Genomic DNA, 14,217 nt, shown 5'->3' on the forward strand with positions numbered 1-14,217 from the left:
ATACTAAGTTGAGAATCAAACCAGGAACCTAGATTCTTGACAACCGGCTTTGTGTACACAACAGACTCACCAACAGTAATACCATTAATGTCAACCTTAGCTAGTCTCATCATCATTTATCATAAGTCGGTCTCTAATCATCCACTTTCTTAAATCCATAATGCAATCACACAAAGCTTTTACCGCACTAACGTCATCACCCTGCACGTTTGGACTGAACGCCAAGTACAATTGCATGTCATCGGCGTAAGAGTGCACTCTTGGCAAGCGTCCACCCACTATATCTAATAGTTCGCTGGTATATACTGTGAACTTAAAACCTAACTGTGAACATAAGCAGGCCAAGGCATGACCCTTGCGGCACCCCTTGCGCAAGTGGAAAGGTATCTGACAGCCCTCCATTAACTGCAACACACTGTGCACGGTGGAAGAGGTTCGATGTAAACCAGTTGAGTCCCTTCTCAGTCACACCAAGTCTTGACCTTAACCGGTCCAGCAAGATATGTCATGGCGAACAGTATCGAAAGCTGCGCTGAGATCTAAAAGAACCAGCAAGGTCACCTTCTGCGCGTCAATATTCAATAAGATACCGTTCTTCACTATTAAAAGCGCTGATTCAGTACTATGATGCTTCTTGTAGGCCAACTGTAGCTCCAGGTGCAGACCGTTGATCAATCAGTTGATCAGCACCTGCTCTTTCAGATAACTTGGACACATACGGGAGATTGCTTTCTGGGCGAAAGTTTTTGTATGCGATATCTAGACCACACTCCTTCAACGTGGGTAATACGAGGGTCTGCCTCCATTCCTCTGCGAACAGACCAGATTCAAACGACATGTTGATCATACAGGTGATTACTGGTAACAGCACATCAAGAACCAGTAGAACCACAGATGTAGGTGCAGGATCTAAAGGACAAGATTTCATGGCTGCCTCTCCAATTATCAAAGAAACTTGGTCTTGTGTCAATGTCTTAAAGTTTGGGAACTCTGCACGTTCGCGCGGATCAGGATCAACACAGTTTTCGCACGTGCCCATGTTATCTGCGGACGCATCGCCATCGCCGTCAAGAGGCTCAGATGACTGAAGGGCGTCCAGTGAGTCATTGATACGTTCAATCTCCTGTACAAAATAGTTACCAAAATTATTAGCCAGATTAAACTGCGATGGTCGGGTGTTGTATAAACTTTCATTGTATGCAAATGGCTCTTGTGATGAGCATGCCGTTTATTTTTGGCGATGATTGAAATGACGTGCCATGTAAATCACTTTTTTTGATCTCTGGCAATGATGTAATTTCTCTGGAATCGAGGCCCTTGAATTTTCGTCTATTTATACACGCGTATAGCCTATGACCGCGGACGTATTTCCGGACGTCGCTACCACGCGTACAAAATAAATTCGGAAACAAATGAAAAGTGTCAAAGTATCGACGTCGATAAAGTAGGAAGTAAAAAACCTTCAGCGAGTAAATGCTGTTTCGTGTAGAATTAACCACCTCCTCATTTCTCGATCTAATCTCTAAGCAAGTGAGACTGAATGCCGCTGTAAGATCGTTCTTGTTTGATATAATAACAATTGTTTTATCTCAATGCGAGGCTTTGTTTGGGTTATTTTCTTTAAAAAAGCAACAAAAGCTTTTTGTTATCCAGATCTCCTAACTGTGGATGGATGGTTTCATTTTTTCAGCTCTAAAGGACTCGGAAAATCAGAGGTTACCTCGACACTGCTCACTGAAAATCGTATTTGTTTGTATAATCTATGTATGTATGGTCATGCTCCTTTGATGATGGGTATTTAAAATACTATTCAAGCTATTACAAGATCAGACGAAGATTATATGTTAACGAACGTTTTGTTTAGCCAACGTTATCTGGTAAAATATAAAAAAGGGCCTGACAAAATATGGAGACTTTCCATGCTTGGAGTAATGCTTAAAATATGACATGAAACTGAATATAAATCAAAGAAACATTTAAGCATCTTGTAAAAAGATCGTTATATCTAGGTCAGAACATCATCATTTGTGTTCTACGATGGTTACTAGGATTTCAAAGAAAAAAATCACCCTTTTTTTGCTAAATCATGTGTTTGTTCGCTGATCAGAGGCCCGTTTTAGATCAATTTTAGAGTAAGAGTCGGTGTATTTATAAACAACGAAACTGATTTGGCTTTGACAATTCATCTTCACTTACCAAATACAGAATAAGGGCTTCTTGTCAACAATTTGGTTTGTTTATGGCCTGAATTATGCTCAAAATTCCATTTTCCACTTTCGCAGACAATGACACTTGAATTACTCGCCCGATAGTCCCTGGATTGTACTCTAATTAGTTCTGATACCATTACTTATTAATATCGCTATTATTATAATTAATGAAACGCTTCAGCTAACGTATTTACAATTGCAAAGTAATAATGACAGTCAAGACCATTTCTCAGGCAACTAAAGTCTCTACGTTCATAGATGGAAAGTAAAACTACTCTCATTTTGTTTTAAAATTAGCTAAAACGCGCTACGTAAAGAAGACTGTGAGCACCTGAAGCTCTGCATATGAACAGATCTCAACCTCGTGTCCAGGTATTAGGAAATATCTGGCGATGGGACTAGACGGATCTCAAACCCGCCCAAATCTGCGTGCAAAGTCAACTGACAACAGACACGTATATTAAATTATAATTAGAATTTACAGTATATTACTAGAGTTTTATGTATATGATACAGTCTCCCCAATTAGTAAGGCACTGTGCCTCATGTCTGAGCTATAAGACATGAGACTTTAATAAAGTTCATTATTATTATCATTATTATTATTATTATTATTATTATTATTATTATTACGTTTACTTGTGTTTTTTGGTCTAACATTCAAGGTACAGAAGCTATTCCGTAACACTTGAGTTTTCCAAGGGTATGATAACCTTCCTCAGAAGCAGATCCTGTATCTCCAAATCTTAACTGTGAAACTGGGAGGTCACGCTTTTCAGTCAGAAGACCGCTGTCCTCTCGCCAGACGTAATCATTTTCATCACAGTCACGCTGGGAAAAAAAGTGCTAAAAATCGGCCACAAAATGTGTCCAAAGTTTGTTTAAAAATATGCGTGGAATGTCACAAATATCTCTTAAACTATAGAAGATAATGAGTTGAGACTTTCACTTTCTATTTGTCTTAAGTTTTTCTTTCAAATTCTACATTTTTTGGGTTAGTACTGCGCATGACCAAAAAGTCCATTTTGTGACGTCATCAGTTGTGACGTCACAAAAATGAAATTTGAGATTCCAAATCGGACAAGTTCTTTAATTTTATGTGCACTATATTTGTGCAAAGTATCACACTTTCAGGTTTAATTCTCTTGGAGGAGAAGTCTTTGGGAATTTTGATTTTTTAATTGGCCACTAGAGGGTCACGTGACTCTCTACCAACAAAACGCCTATTCCAAAATTTTCCTGGAGTGAAGTATTGTTGCCTGTATTAATTTCAGTGTCATGCCCTTAAAGGAAAGAAAGTTATAGCCCCAAGAACTCCAAAAATGTTTTGTGCCTATCACGCCCCCACTCAATCTTTTGGCCGATTTTTACCACTTTTTTTCCCAGCGTGGTTGCATCCACGGCTGCTGTCTGCACATGAATTGGGCTTGGTCACCCCGCATGCGCACTTGTAGGAGTCCGCTGGGCTGGCTCCACCCCAGTAGGTCATTTTCTTGGAGTCGCGCGATACCCACCAGCTTTCTGGATTACCCATATACAGGAGAGCTGCGTGGTAGCATTCATACTTGATAAATTGCTCACAATGTGCAGAGACATTCAGAAGGCCAAACAATTGTGGATTGCTAGTTAGCCCTGTCCCTTTGTAATGGACATCACGTACGTAGCTTCCTTTTTCTTCATAGCCCTTAACCAGAGTTCTGCCTTCACTGTCGTGACCGACAACTGTTACGCCAACTTCATTCTTGTCTGTCATGTCGCAGTGAACAGCAAAAGACTTGTATCCCCCAACTCCATCGGGATCGATAACATAATTGCCACTTGGGGCTTTTGCGTTGTTGTATTTTATTTCACTGCATGTTTTAGGTAATTCGGCTAAATGAAAGAAAGAGAGATAGGAAAATAATTATTTAAAACAAGCTAGACATTACATTATGCGTAAAAAATAATATAAAAAGTTAGCACATAGCAGACATAAAATGCAGTTGCCGAAGACTTATTCTCAAGCAATCTAAGTTTTGCCATATAGCCCTATAATGCCAGTCTTATCTCAGCTTCACTGGCTGCCCATTAAGTACCGCATGGAGTTAAAAATTTTTCTTATTAACTTAAAAGCTAGTCACGGCATGGCCCCTAATTATATCTGCAAATTGATCAGCCGGACAACATCAACCAGATATTCTCTTAGATACAGCGAACTTGAAAAATTATGCTTGAGGTTCCTATACTAGGGGCAGCCCCGAAGCTCTGGAACATTCTACTCAGTAAAATATCCAGCGTTGACTCTCTTTCAGATTTTAAATGCCGATGTTAAAACATATCTTTTTAAACAAGTTTTTAATTTGTAGTAGAGTATTTACTTTGTTTATTTTATTATTTATTTATTTTATTACCATTATTATTTTTTAAATCTTTTACCTGCTTGTAATTTTTTATACATTTTTAGTCTTTTAAACATTATTATTATTATTATTATTATTATATTACATTTATTATTATTTAATCTTTTTACTCCGTTTCTACATTTCATTCATTTCTTTTTTCTGTTTGGCTTACTGTAAAGCGCATCAAGGAAAATTGCCGCGCTATAAGTTTCAATTAATTGTAGTTCAAAAATAAACTGTAATCACATGCGCTCGCTAGAGAATTGTTTTTCAGATTTTCGAAGAGACTTGTCTTCTTTAGTTTATATCGGGTATATACTTCAGTCACCGGCTCAAGACGCTTGCTTAAATATTGACAAGAAATCTTTACTCGTGGTTCACGGAAACTATCTCCTTAGTAATTTCATAAGAGGTTCTGAGAGCTCTTAAAGACGTTTTTGTGCTCAAAATATGAGGACACAATGCATGCGTATTTATTTTTCCTTGCGAGGCGAGGCCAGCGTGATTTTCTCTTGGCTATAACGGTGAATAGGCTGATCGGCTGTCCTCAGTCAGCTGGAAAGATACTCCGCATGTCGATTTTACAGATGGTATAATACTTACTTCCTATCGTTACATCGAAGAAGATAATTTTCACTGTAAACTTGCCTCTCTTCGGTTTCGTTGCAAATTCTATTGACCGCATTTTGCTGAAGCGTCGGCAGTTGGTGTTCCCTCACTTCATCGGCTTCGTTTGCAGTGTAATTGTAGTATTTTGTTGCTGCCTCTTTACATATTCGTGGTCGCTGTATAGCCTCTGTCTCTAGTTGACAGTGTTAGCCGTCGCTGTGCCGTTACTCGCGCTGAATTTAAAGTCCACTTTCTCGCTCTTGCGGAGTTTTGTTCGTAAATCTTTCCCAGCGAGAACTTCCAGCCACTTGCTGAATCCATCGTTGCTGAGTTTGCTGTTCTCTTTTATTTGCCTGAGATATTGGATGGTGTTTCACCACCTGTAAACGTTTTTCATTCAGAGATGAACAAACCCGTCTTCATGAATAAAACCCGGAGCTTTGTCATCTATGGCAATCGGTTGCCTGGAAACCCATAATGCCCTTTGACGTTACTACTCTGGATGACATCAGGGCGGTCACCAACCAAACTCGATAGATTTATAGCCATGAGAAAATCACGCTGGCCCTGCGATGCTCGTGGGATACACGCGCGCTTCGCGCGTGACGAGATTATAAACCCCGCGGCTTGGCGCTTCGCGCCTTGCCTCGAGAGGAATAAACGCCCAAAATTGTATTAGACGCCCCTGTCTAGTAAACGCCCCCTGTCTAATATAATAGACGCCCCCTATAAGAATTACTCCAAAATACTAGGAATTAGCAAAAAGGAGAAAAATCATCCAATTCATTCAGTTTCTTGCTCGATTAACAATGCTTTGCGTACTTCATCTTGTTCAATATCAAGTTCAAAGTAAGGATAGACGTATAACGATTGCAACACAATAACCCTGAGCGAAGATTCTGAATTGAAAGATTGCTATGGGTCTCTAGACGGCCTAGACGTATTAATTGATGGAGCGGATATTCCGCTATTCTAAAACTCTCTTGATATTTTTGCCGAAAGTATATGATTTTTTCGAACTTATTATCGCAGTTTTGAGAATAAACGCCTCTCTCTTTTAAACGCCTCCTATATTTTAAACGCCCCTTTTTGGACCCGTAAAATTAAATAAACTCCCCGTGCGTTTATCAGGTCAACTACGGTTTCACCTAAAGGTGTTTCGTCTCGCCGATAAATGATTAGAAAGTTTGGTCTATTGCTTGAATTACCGTGCGTTCTCGTAGAATAATTGTTAAAATTAATAGTAAACAAATTCAATGCAAGCGTAAGTGTTGTTCTTGACAAAACTCCATGATTTCTTCAACTTTTTTTCTTCCATCATACCCTTGCAAATTTCTCTTTGTTGCGACGTTTTTTTTTTTTTCGAATAACGTCCCAGTGCTCCTTCAGTCAAAATACTTACCGTCAAAACACGCTTCTGCGTCTGCTGTCAAGGAGAAGTCGTCAATTGCTATGTCACCAGCGTCAAGATGACTGCTGCCAACTACGCCTTCAAATATTACCTGTTAAAAACATAATACAAATATATACTTTTTATCATTAATTAACTTTATTAGTAACTCCAGAAATGGTACATAACATTACATAATCGATACAATACACTAGTTAACGTCAGTATAGTAGAAAGCTAAATACACTAGTACACAGTATACATAGTGCGGAAAACAAAGCAAAACAAAACAAAAAGCAAAAATAAAAAGATTACAAAAATAAATACAAATACAAAATTATTGAAGAAAAAATAGAATGATTACATATTGCACACAGAAAAAGGTATTTCTAACACTGGTTAATTCATGTCTTAAAATAGACAAGATTTCAGATATTGTTGAAGGAAACGCAGTCACTTCAAGCTATCACGTAAAAAACATATTGTCAATGGAGTAACAAGTCGGAAGGTTCGTTGTTATCCGACCTTGAAAACTGAAAAAAAAAAAAGTACAGGCAAGTTAACAGGGATGTTTCAAAAATTTATTGTAAAAGAAATCACAGCGACCTCATTACAGTTAAAAAAAAAATAAGGAAATGTCTTATAGCGATACAGATCCTCTGAGAAACGCTGAGTGACATCTGTCTCTACATTTAGAGGGTCAATTTCATTACACTGAATAAACAATAGTGAATTTTGCCGAATGATACATTACTTATAGACATTTTATACGTATTTAATCTCAGTATACTTAACTGAGTAAGGCGCAATATAAAAACGGTAGGAGTCAAGTCAACTTTTTTTTTTTCAACAAGAAAGTACAGAATGCTCCTGACTAAAGTAAGGGACCAGTCATTATTTATCACATGGGGGGTGGGGTGTACTGAATTTTTAGGAAAACAGTAGGGCGAATCATTTGTAATTCGAGACCAAAACGGGGGAGACAATAGTGTTTGTAGTCTCAATTTGTTACAACACAACTTTGTTTAGGAAAAAGGTCAAAGAGCAAGTCTGTTATTATGGCGAATATCGTTTTGTGTGAACACTTCTATATTTACCCATTGTGGCTCTTGTTACCCTTTATAACGTGCTAATACCAAAAGCTATTATTCAACGTTGAACATAGCAGGCCAGCTATGAATTAGGAAAAATAACTCTTGATAACTGAATCACTGTAATAGCGTGATCGCCTCCTTAGGAATAGGCGCCCTTTATCAGCTGTAGACTAGATCCGATTCAACCCCCTCATCTCTCTCATCTTGAGAATCATTGTCCCATTCGAACCTCTTCATTTGTGTCTTGAACCTCATCATCCGATTCCACGACTTGAATTGCCTCTTTTGAGCCCTAGTATCCGATTAGATGACTTCATCTGCCTCGTGAATACTGTCATCCGATTCTATGACAACATTTGCCTTTTCAAAGCGCATCTTATTATCCAATTCGATGTTTTCGTTTACCTCTTAGCCTCTTCATCCTATTCAACCACAAAATATAACCCTTGCTAGTTACTGCAGTTTGGCATTGTACTTGGTGGCTTTAAAACGGTCGCTAATTGCTCTAGAATTTTTTCTAAGGTCGTGCTAACAATACCTTTTTCTAGTAGACACAGACACAGTAAGGCGCTGAATAACTTTTTGTTCCAACTTAACTCTCCGAATTAGTTAAGCAGTACCCACCGAGTAGGAACCTGAGATCCTCTATTGGATAGTAATCGTATCGTTGATATGTCCCATTTTTTAAGAACGTATGGCTACTACAGAGCTCTCTCGGCATCCGCAGCCCCTACTCTATGGAGCGAGTTGCCTCAGAATGTAAAAGGTGCTGCAGTGGTCCTCATGACTTTAAACATTTAGTTAAAAGTTATCTTTTCAAGAAGGCTTTTAATTTATGATCATCCAAGTAACATATTTCCTACGTTTGTATTTGATTTGCATTTGATTTTGTTCATGATCCTTTATTCATTTTAAAGTTATTGTAAATTTTAACTCTAAGCTTAATTTTCAATTTTAAAACAATGTATTTTTTTTACAGTAATTGTTGTTGTAAATCGCCATTAGCAGCAATGGAAATGACGCTATAGAAATAACTGTTGTTACTATTATTATTATTAGTTATTATTATTATCATTTATTTATTATAACAAACGTTTTCAGTGCTATTAACTGCTTCCTACACTCTCCTAGAACTAGGGCCAATCCTTGGTCCTGAGGTACCAGGGGAGTTTTTTATTTGTTGGACAGAAACCTTCTCAGTATGTGCGCCTTTCCTAGGATGATGATCTTTTGAAGCTCATTAATGATACTGGCTCCAGGGATCTTTCCTAAATTCTGGTCCTTTCCCCCACTAATAAGTCCCAGCTCACCAACAATAACCGACACAGTCTCTGTCTTCTTTCCCCATATTCTCGTTGGTTTTAATCTCTAGATCTTTGTATTTTGAGAGCTTTACAATCACTTTCGTCAAGGTGTTTCGGTCAGATGGTACCGATACATCTATAAGTTTAATTATTATTATTATTATTCCTCGCGAAGAGAGTTTATAATCTCGTCGCGGGCGCAGCGCGCGCGGTCTTAGCCAGCTGTAATGGACGCCCCATATTTCTATATGAATCTGTATATCGCTTGGTGTCCGCCTTGACGTCATCTATAGTGTGTGACGCCGCGGAGCATTTTGTGTTTCAGGCGAAGAGTGTCTTAGTGCTTTTTGTCATGAATTTCGAATGTAAAAGTACTTGTAAGAGCAAATGGAAGCGATTTGGATCATTAGCCTGAGGATATGAGCGAAAATCGAGGTAACAAAACACATGTTTTGCTCGCAGACGAGCCACCGTATGCGATGCAATGAAATGCGTTTAAGCTGGGTTTGTTACCGTCAAAACATAATAATAATGCTGCATCGTATAGGAACCTAGAGCCACAACAAATCTATCGTATCCATGAGAACGAGAAAAAGCGTCTCTACTCAGAGAGAGTCCTGGACATCGAGCATGGAACATTTACACCTTTGGTCTTCACCACAACTGGCGGAATGGGAAAGGAGTGCTTGAAGTATCATAGCCGTTTAGCACAGCTGATTGCCATCAAAAAAGGGGAGCAGTATGCCAAAACTATCTCATGGATCAGAACCAGAACCTCATTCGCACTCTTGAGATCTGCGTTGGTTTGTCTTCGAGGCTCTAGGACAAGAAGAGTGCTATGTGACATTAAGAATGTTGATATCGACGTCGAAGTTGTTGAAGGAGCCATTAAATCGGACTATTGATGTGTTTCCTTACTTCATGTATATCTTTTTATTTCATTATTATTATTACTATTTTTTTGTTTTTAGCAGTTGAAAGAAACTTTTGAATTTTAGAGGTTGACAGTTTTTTTTTATTACTGAAATGAAATGTTTTTAATCCGAAAAAATTTTTCTTAGTTACATTAACTTTTTTTAAGCTAAATTAAGTGCTTTTTAATTCGACAGGAATTGTAAATAGCGTTTTTGAATGAATAGTTTTTTCTTTTTTTTAAGCGAATTAATTGTAAATAGGATTTTATTAAAATAAAGTTTGTTCATTTTTAACTAAAAAAAAAATAATAATAATAATTTTATTAGGCGCAAAATAGCATTCAAATATATGATCTAATAAGCACTAACAACAACAAAAAATAACAAATAAAATAAATAAATAAATTTAAAATAAATGAAAAATTAAAATTGAAATATTATATAAAATTATACGTAAAATTTCCTAAAAAACCCCTAAAAATTTAGTGTAAATCTCTCTATATACACAATTAAAAAGGCAATTATAAGATTCGATTAAAAAATGTATTAAAACTAAGAAATTGAAATCATCTTAAAAACGTTAATCGAAAAGTCATTCATAGTCCTAAATCTATAAATCATGGGCTTCTTTAAAAAGTAAAGTTTTTAGTTTGGCTTTAAAAGGCCTTAAGCTTGTTTCCATCCTTAAGCACTCGGAAGTTTGTTTCATAGAGTCGGTGCAGGCACTTGGAAAGCCCTGTCGCCTAAGGTCTTTTTAGATATAAACAGTCATTCTCCTGAAAAATATCTTTGAATTCGTGTTTACTAGGGCTCGATTAATTTTATACAGGGCACCCTTCCGCCCCGCGGAAGTTTTAGGAGAAAGGTTTTAAATAAAATATTATCGCCACCTTTATAGTATGTTTCCACTTGGCGCGGTGCATGTAATGAAACTACCCGGCGGGTACAAGGTCCCGAGTTCGATTCCGGGCGGATGCTGTTTTTCTGTTCCTCTTCTTTTTTTTTTCTTCCTTTTCGTTTAGTTTTTTTTTTAGTTACTGTAGTTTTGTTTTGTTTCTCTATAAAGCGTAAGTTTCTTTAATTTATAAATTTTCTTCCCTATTGCCTTATTTCCCTTTCTTCCTACTTCCTGCCGTTCCCCCGAAGTGCTACATACGCGAGGTCTTGCGATCCAGATATCTCTAGTTATTATTATTTGTCCTCAAGAGAAAATTTTGACATGAACGTACACCGAAGTGAATTTACAAAAAAATGATCAAATAATATTCCCTTCTTATGGTCCAAACCCTGATGGGCTTCAACTATCGATCACAGTGCCTTTAAGGAACAACGTCATCTTTGATGATCTCATTAAGGTTTAGACGCTAGAAAGGCAAAAATAACGCTTACCCTATGCAATCCCAGAATAGATGAGGCATCTATGGTGGCTTTTCTCCACTTGTCTCCTCTATTGCCACTCTCATAGAATACCAGTTTCCCATTTATCGTGACTCTCAAGCTTTCAATGGTTACACCCAACATATGGTAATAGAATTTAAGGCACGCGTTCCCTTGGAATTTCAGCGGAGGACTGTACAATTTTGCATTCATGAAATCACCTAGTTGTCGTGGACTGGATGCTTCTATGTACATGTAATAACCTTTAAGAAGGTAACAAGAACAACTATTAGCTTTATTTGCATGACCGTAAGCTTTAAACAGTAATGTAAAATGGTGAGTGTTTGTGTGAGCTGTCCCACGCCTTAAATCCAGGTTTAGTGTATACACCCCAGGTTTCACTATTGTAAGTCAGTCGAAATTGGCAAATCATCGTATCGAACATTTTGACATGCAAGAGAGAGATTTAGTTTGCTTAAATCTGTATGCCTTCTAAGACTGAAATGGTCATGAAGGGCTTTCTCAGTCTGAACTAAACATTAAAGATACTGTAAAATTTCCTGAACAAGAAATTCGTGTGTCTATAGGTAAGTATATTCCTGCAGAAACGAAATCGATAAGTTGATTATCTATATGAAATTTATAATCAATCCATTATACTGTTTTAATTTTGCTTCCTTTTAGGCACAAAAATCAAAGGATTTAATTTTCAACACAGGGCACCCATCACGTAAGGTTGTTGGAGACCTTCATTGAGCAATTGCTGCAAATCAATAAAAGGTAGGTTGCGGGCACTGATCGTGATATTGACTAACATACCCTAAGCTACACCTATGCAACTTTTGCTGCTTTTGTCCTCTCTGTGTAGATCAGAGCGTCTAGCCACAGACAAATTATTTCTGTCTCAGAATAAAGGAAAGACCTTTTGAAGAATATCGAGCCGACTTTTGTCTTACAAAATGTATATTAAGCTAATGTTTTCTTTGGCCCAAACGAACAGTGCATATGTTTAATTATATTAGTCATCACAATATCTGATAGGAATTTTATTTGAAGGTACTGCTTTTTTTTCCTTCGAGGACAGATCAGGGCAGCAAATAACTCATTTAACCTTTTTCGCTTCTAATAGCTATAATTCTTTAGTCTACATAAACTGTGCGGTACGTGTTCAGGTGCTGTGCGGTGCATTGACGGAGAAATGTGCGGTACATCACTACAAACTTAAAAAGGTTATAACAACCTTTAAAAAAGGCGATCTAGGCCGGGCTGTAAAAACTACGTGTCTGTAGGTAGAAGAAACGAGAAATCTTTTATACGACGTAGACGAGATTTTTCTGCGAAGATAGAGAAAGTGTTAAAACAGACACATCAAACTTCATTCAAGTGGTTTGCGGTATTCAGGACACGAATTATGGTAAAAACGTAGCATCACTACAAAATTATTGACTGGCATATTATGAATAAAAAAATATGAATAAAAATTCAATAGAAACAGTATAAGACGACAGTTCAGTTTTATTTGAGAAAGGCAAGTAATATGCCTAAACTGTTTCCAAAAATCTCTTCCAAGCTTTCCAATTTCTATTAGCAGTGGAGGCACTGACGCTCGCCCTTCGCTTCGCTTCGTGTCCCCGCCAAAAACTTCAAAGTAGCAAAAACTGGCTGGGTATCAACTTTCAAGACCAAAGATTGTTTTCAAGAAAAAAAGAGTTTATTAAGTTAAGATGCCGAATAAGAGTAATACAAGGTAACTGTTTTCGCTAATAGTAAGACTAGCTATTGCTGAATTATTAGTTTAGAGTTCACCTGTCCCAGTTGTGTGATCAAAGGGAGGTCCAGTATCGGAAGAAGGAGTGCTTCCACTGTGACGAGTCCAGTCAAACTTGTCATCTTTGCCTTGCTCGAAACCGCACATTGATACATCAAAGTTGCATGTTAAATCTAAGTTATGGAAAACAGATGAAAGTTTATGTTATAAATTGGCCTTTTTAAGCTTATGCAAGTCAACATACACTGTTCAAATGAAAACTACAGTCTTATAACAAGCGCAATAACAGAGGCACCTCGAAGCAGTTGAAGAGCGGGGAAACTTAACATGCAAGCAGAGTGTTTGATCAACACATTAGAGCCATACTGAAAATAATACAATCACGTAACTTCAAATCAAAGAACAACTTCAAAGCTTCAATAGTTTTAGCTTTAAATCGAATTTCAGCCCTTATCGACCTGAACTTTGGACTGAAATACTTAAAGCTGTGCATACTTTGGGTACTTGTCTTCCGTTATGCGAAGTTTCACAGAAATCTGTAAGAGGAATTTTGAGATATATTGGAAGTTCTAAAAAATGGTTATAAATTATGCATGAACTGAAGACTGGACTTTATGCAGACAAATTGCTACTTTTTGGATGTTTCCGGAAAGGTTTTATCACGCATTCGTTTTGCAAATTACCATTAATACACTCTACAATCAGCTAAACGCAAATAGACTTGCGCGATTTCCAAAAACATGAAATCATGTGAATCTGGGTAAAACGCAATGCTGAGCTCTTTTTGTAATTTCTAAGGCTACTTTCACGAAAACAGTGATTAAACCAAAATTCGATGATAGATTTTCTTTAAAAAATTTCAGCGATGTAATTTGTCATTGTACTACAAAATGACCGATTTTCGTGTCCATTGAAACATTTGAAGTTGCCTAACGGAGGCGCAAAATTGAGTAAATATTGAAGCGATGTGAGAGATTTTGATATTTTTTTTGTTTTGGAATTTCCTGTTGTCTCAAGTTTAGCACAAAATCAAATTCCCTGTATGCAGAAAATTGCGAAAATTTACCGCGCTTGGTTGCCCTCCGTAATCTTTCCGAAATATGGTAATGTTGTAATAGTTCATACATAATTTACACCCTTTTTGTAGAATTATTCCAAGATATCTCGAAA

The 14,217-nt window shown here is 37.3% G+C and overlaps 1 protein-coding gene across 1 annotated transcript; it reads right to left on the bottom strand.

Moving 5' to 3' along the window:
- Positions 1-2,815: 2,815 nt before the first annotated feature.
- LOC140951313 (neurexin-4-like) lies at positions 2,816-3,988 on the bottom strand. The gene is made up of 2 exons (XM_073400566.1): positions 3,598-3,988; positions 2,816-3,041 (listed from the first exon to the last, which is right to left on the bottom strand). Exons 1-2 carry the CDS (start codon positions 3,961-3,963, stop codon positions 2,871-2,873), a joined length of 537 nt encoding a protein of 178 aa, XP_073256667.1. The 5' UTR covers positions 3,964-3,988; the 3' UTR covers positions 2,816-2,870.
- Between the last annotated feature and the right edge of the window lie 10,229 nt (positions 3,989-14,217).

The sequence above is a fragment of the Porites lutea genome, chromosome 10 (genome assembly GCF_958299795.1).
Source record: "Porites lutea chromosome 10, jaPorLute2.1, whole genome shotgun sequence".
Lineage (NCBI taxonomy): Eukaryota > Metazoa > Cnidaria > Anthozoa > Scleractinia > Poritidae > Porites > Porites lutea.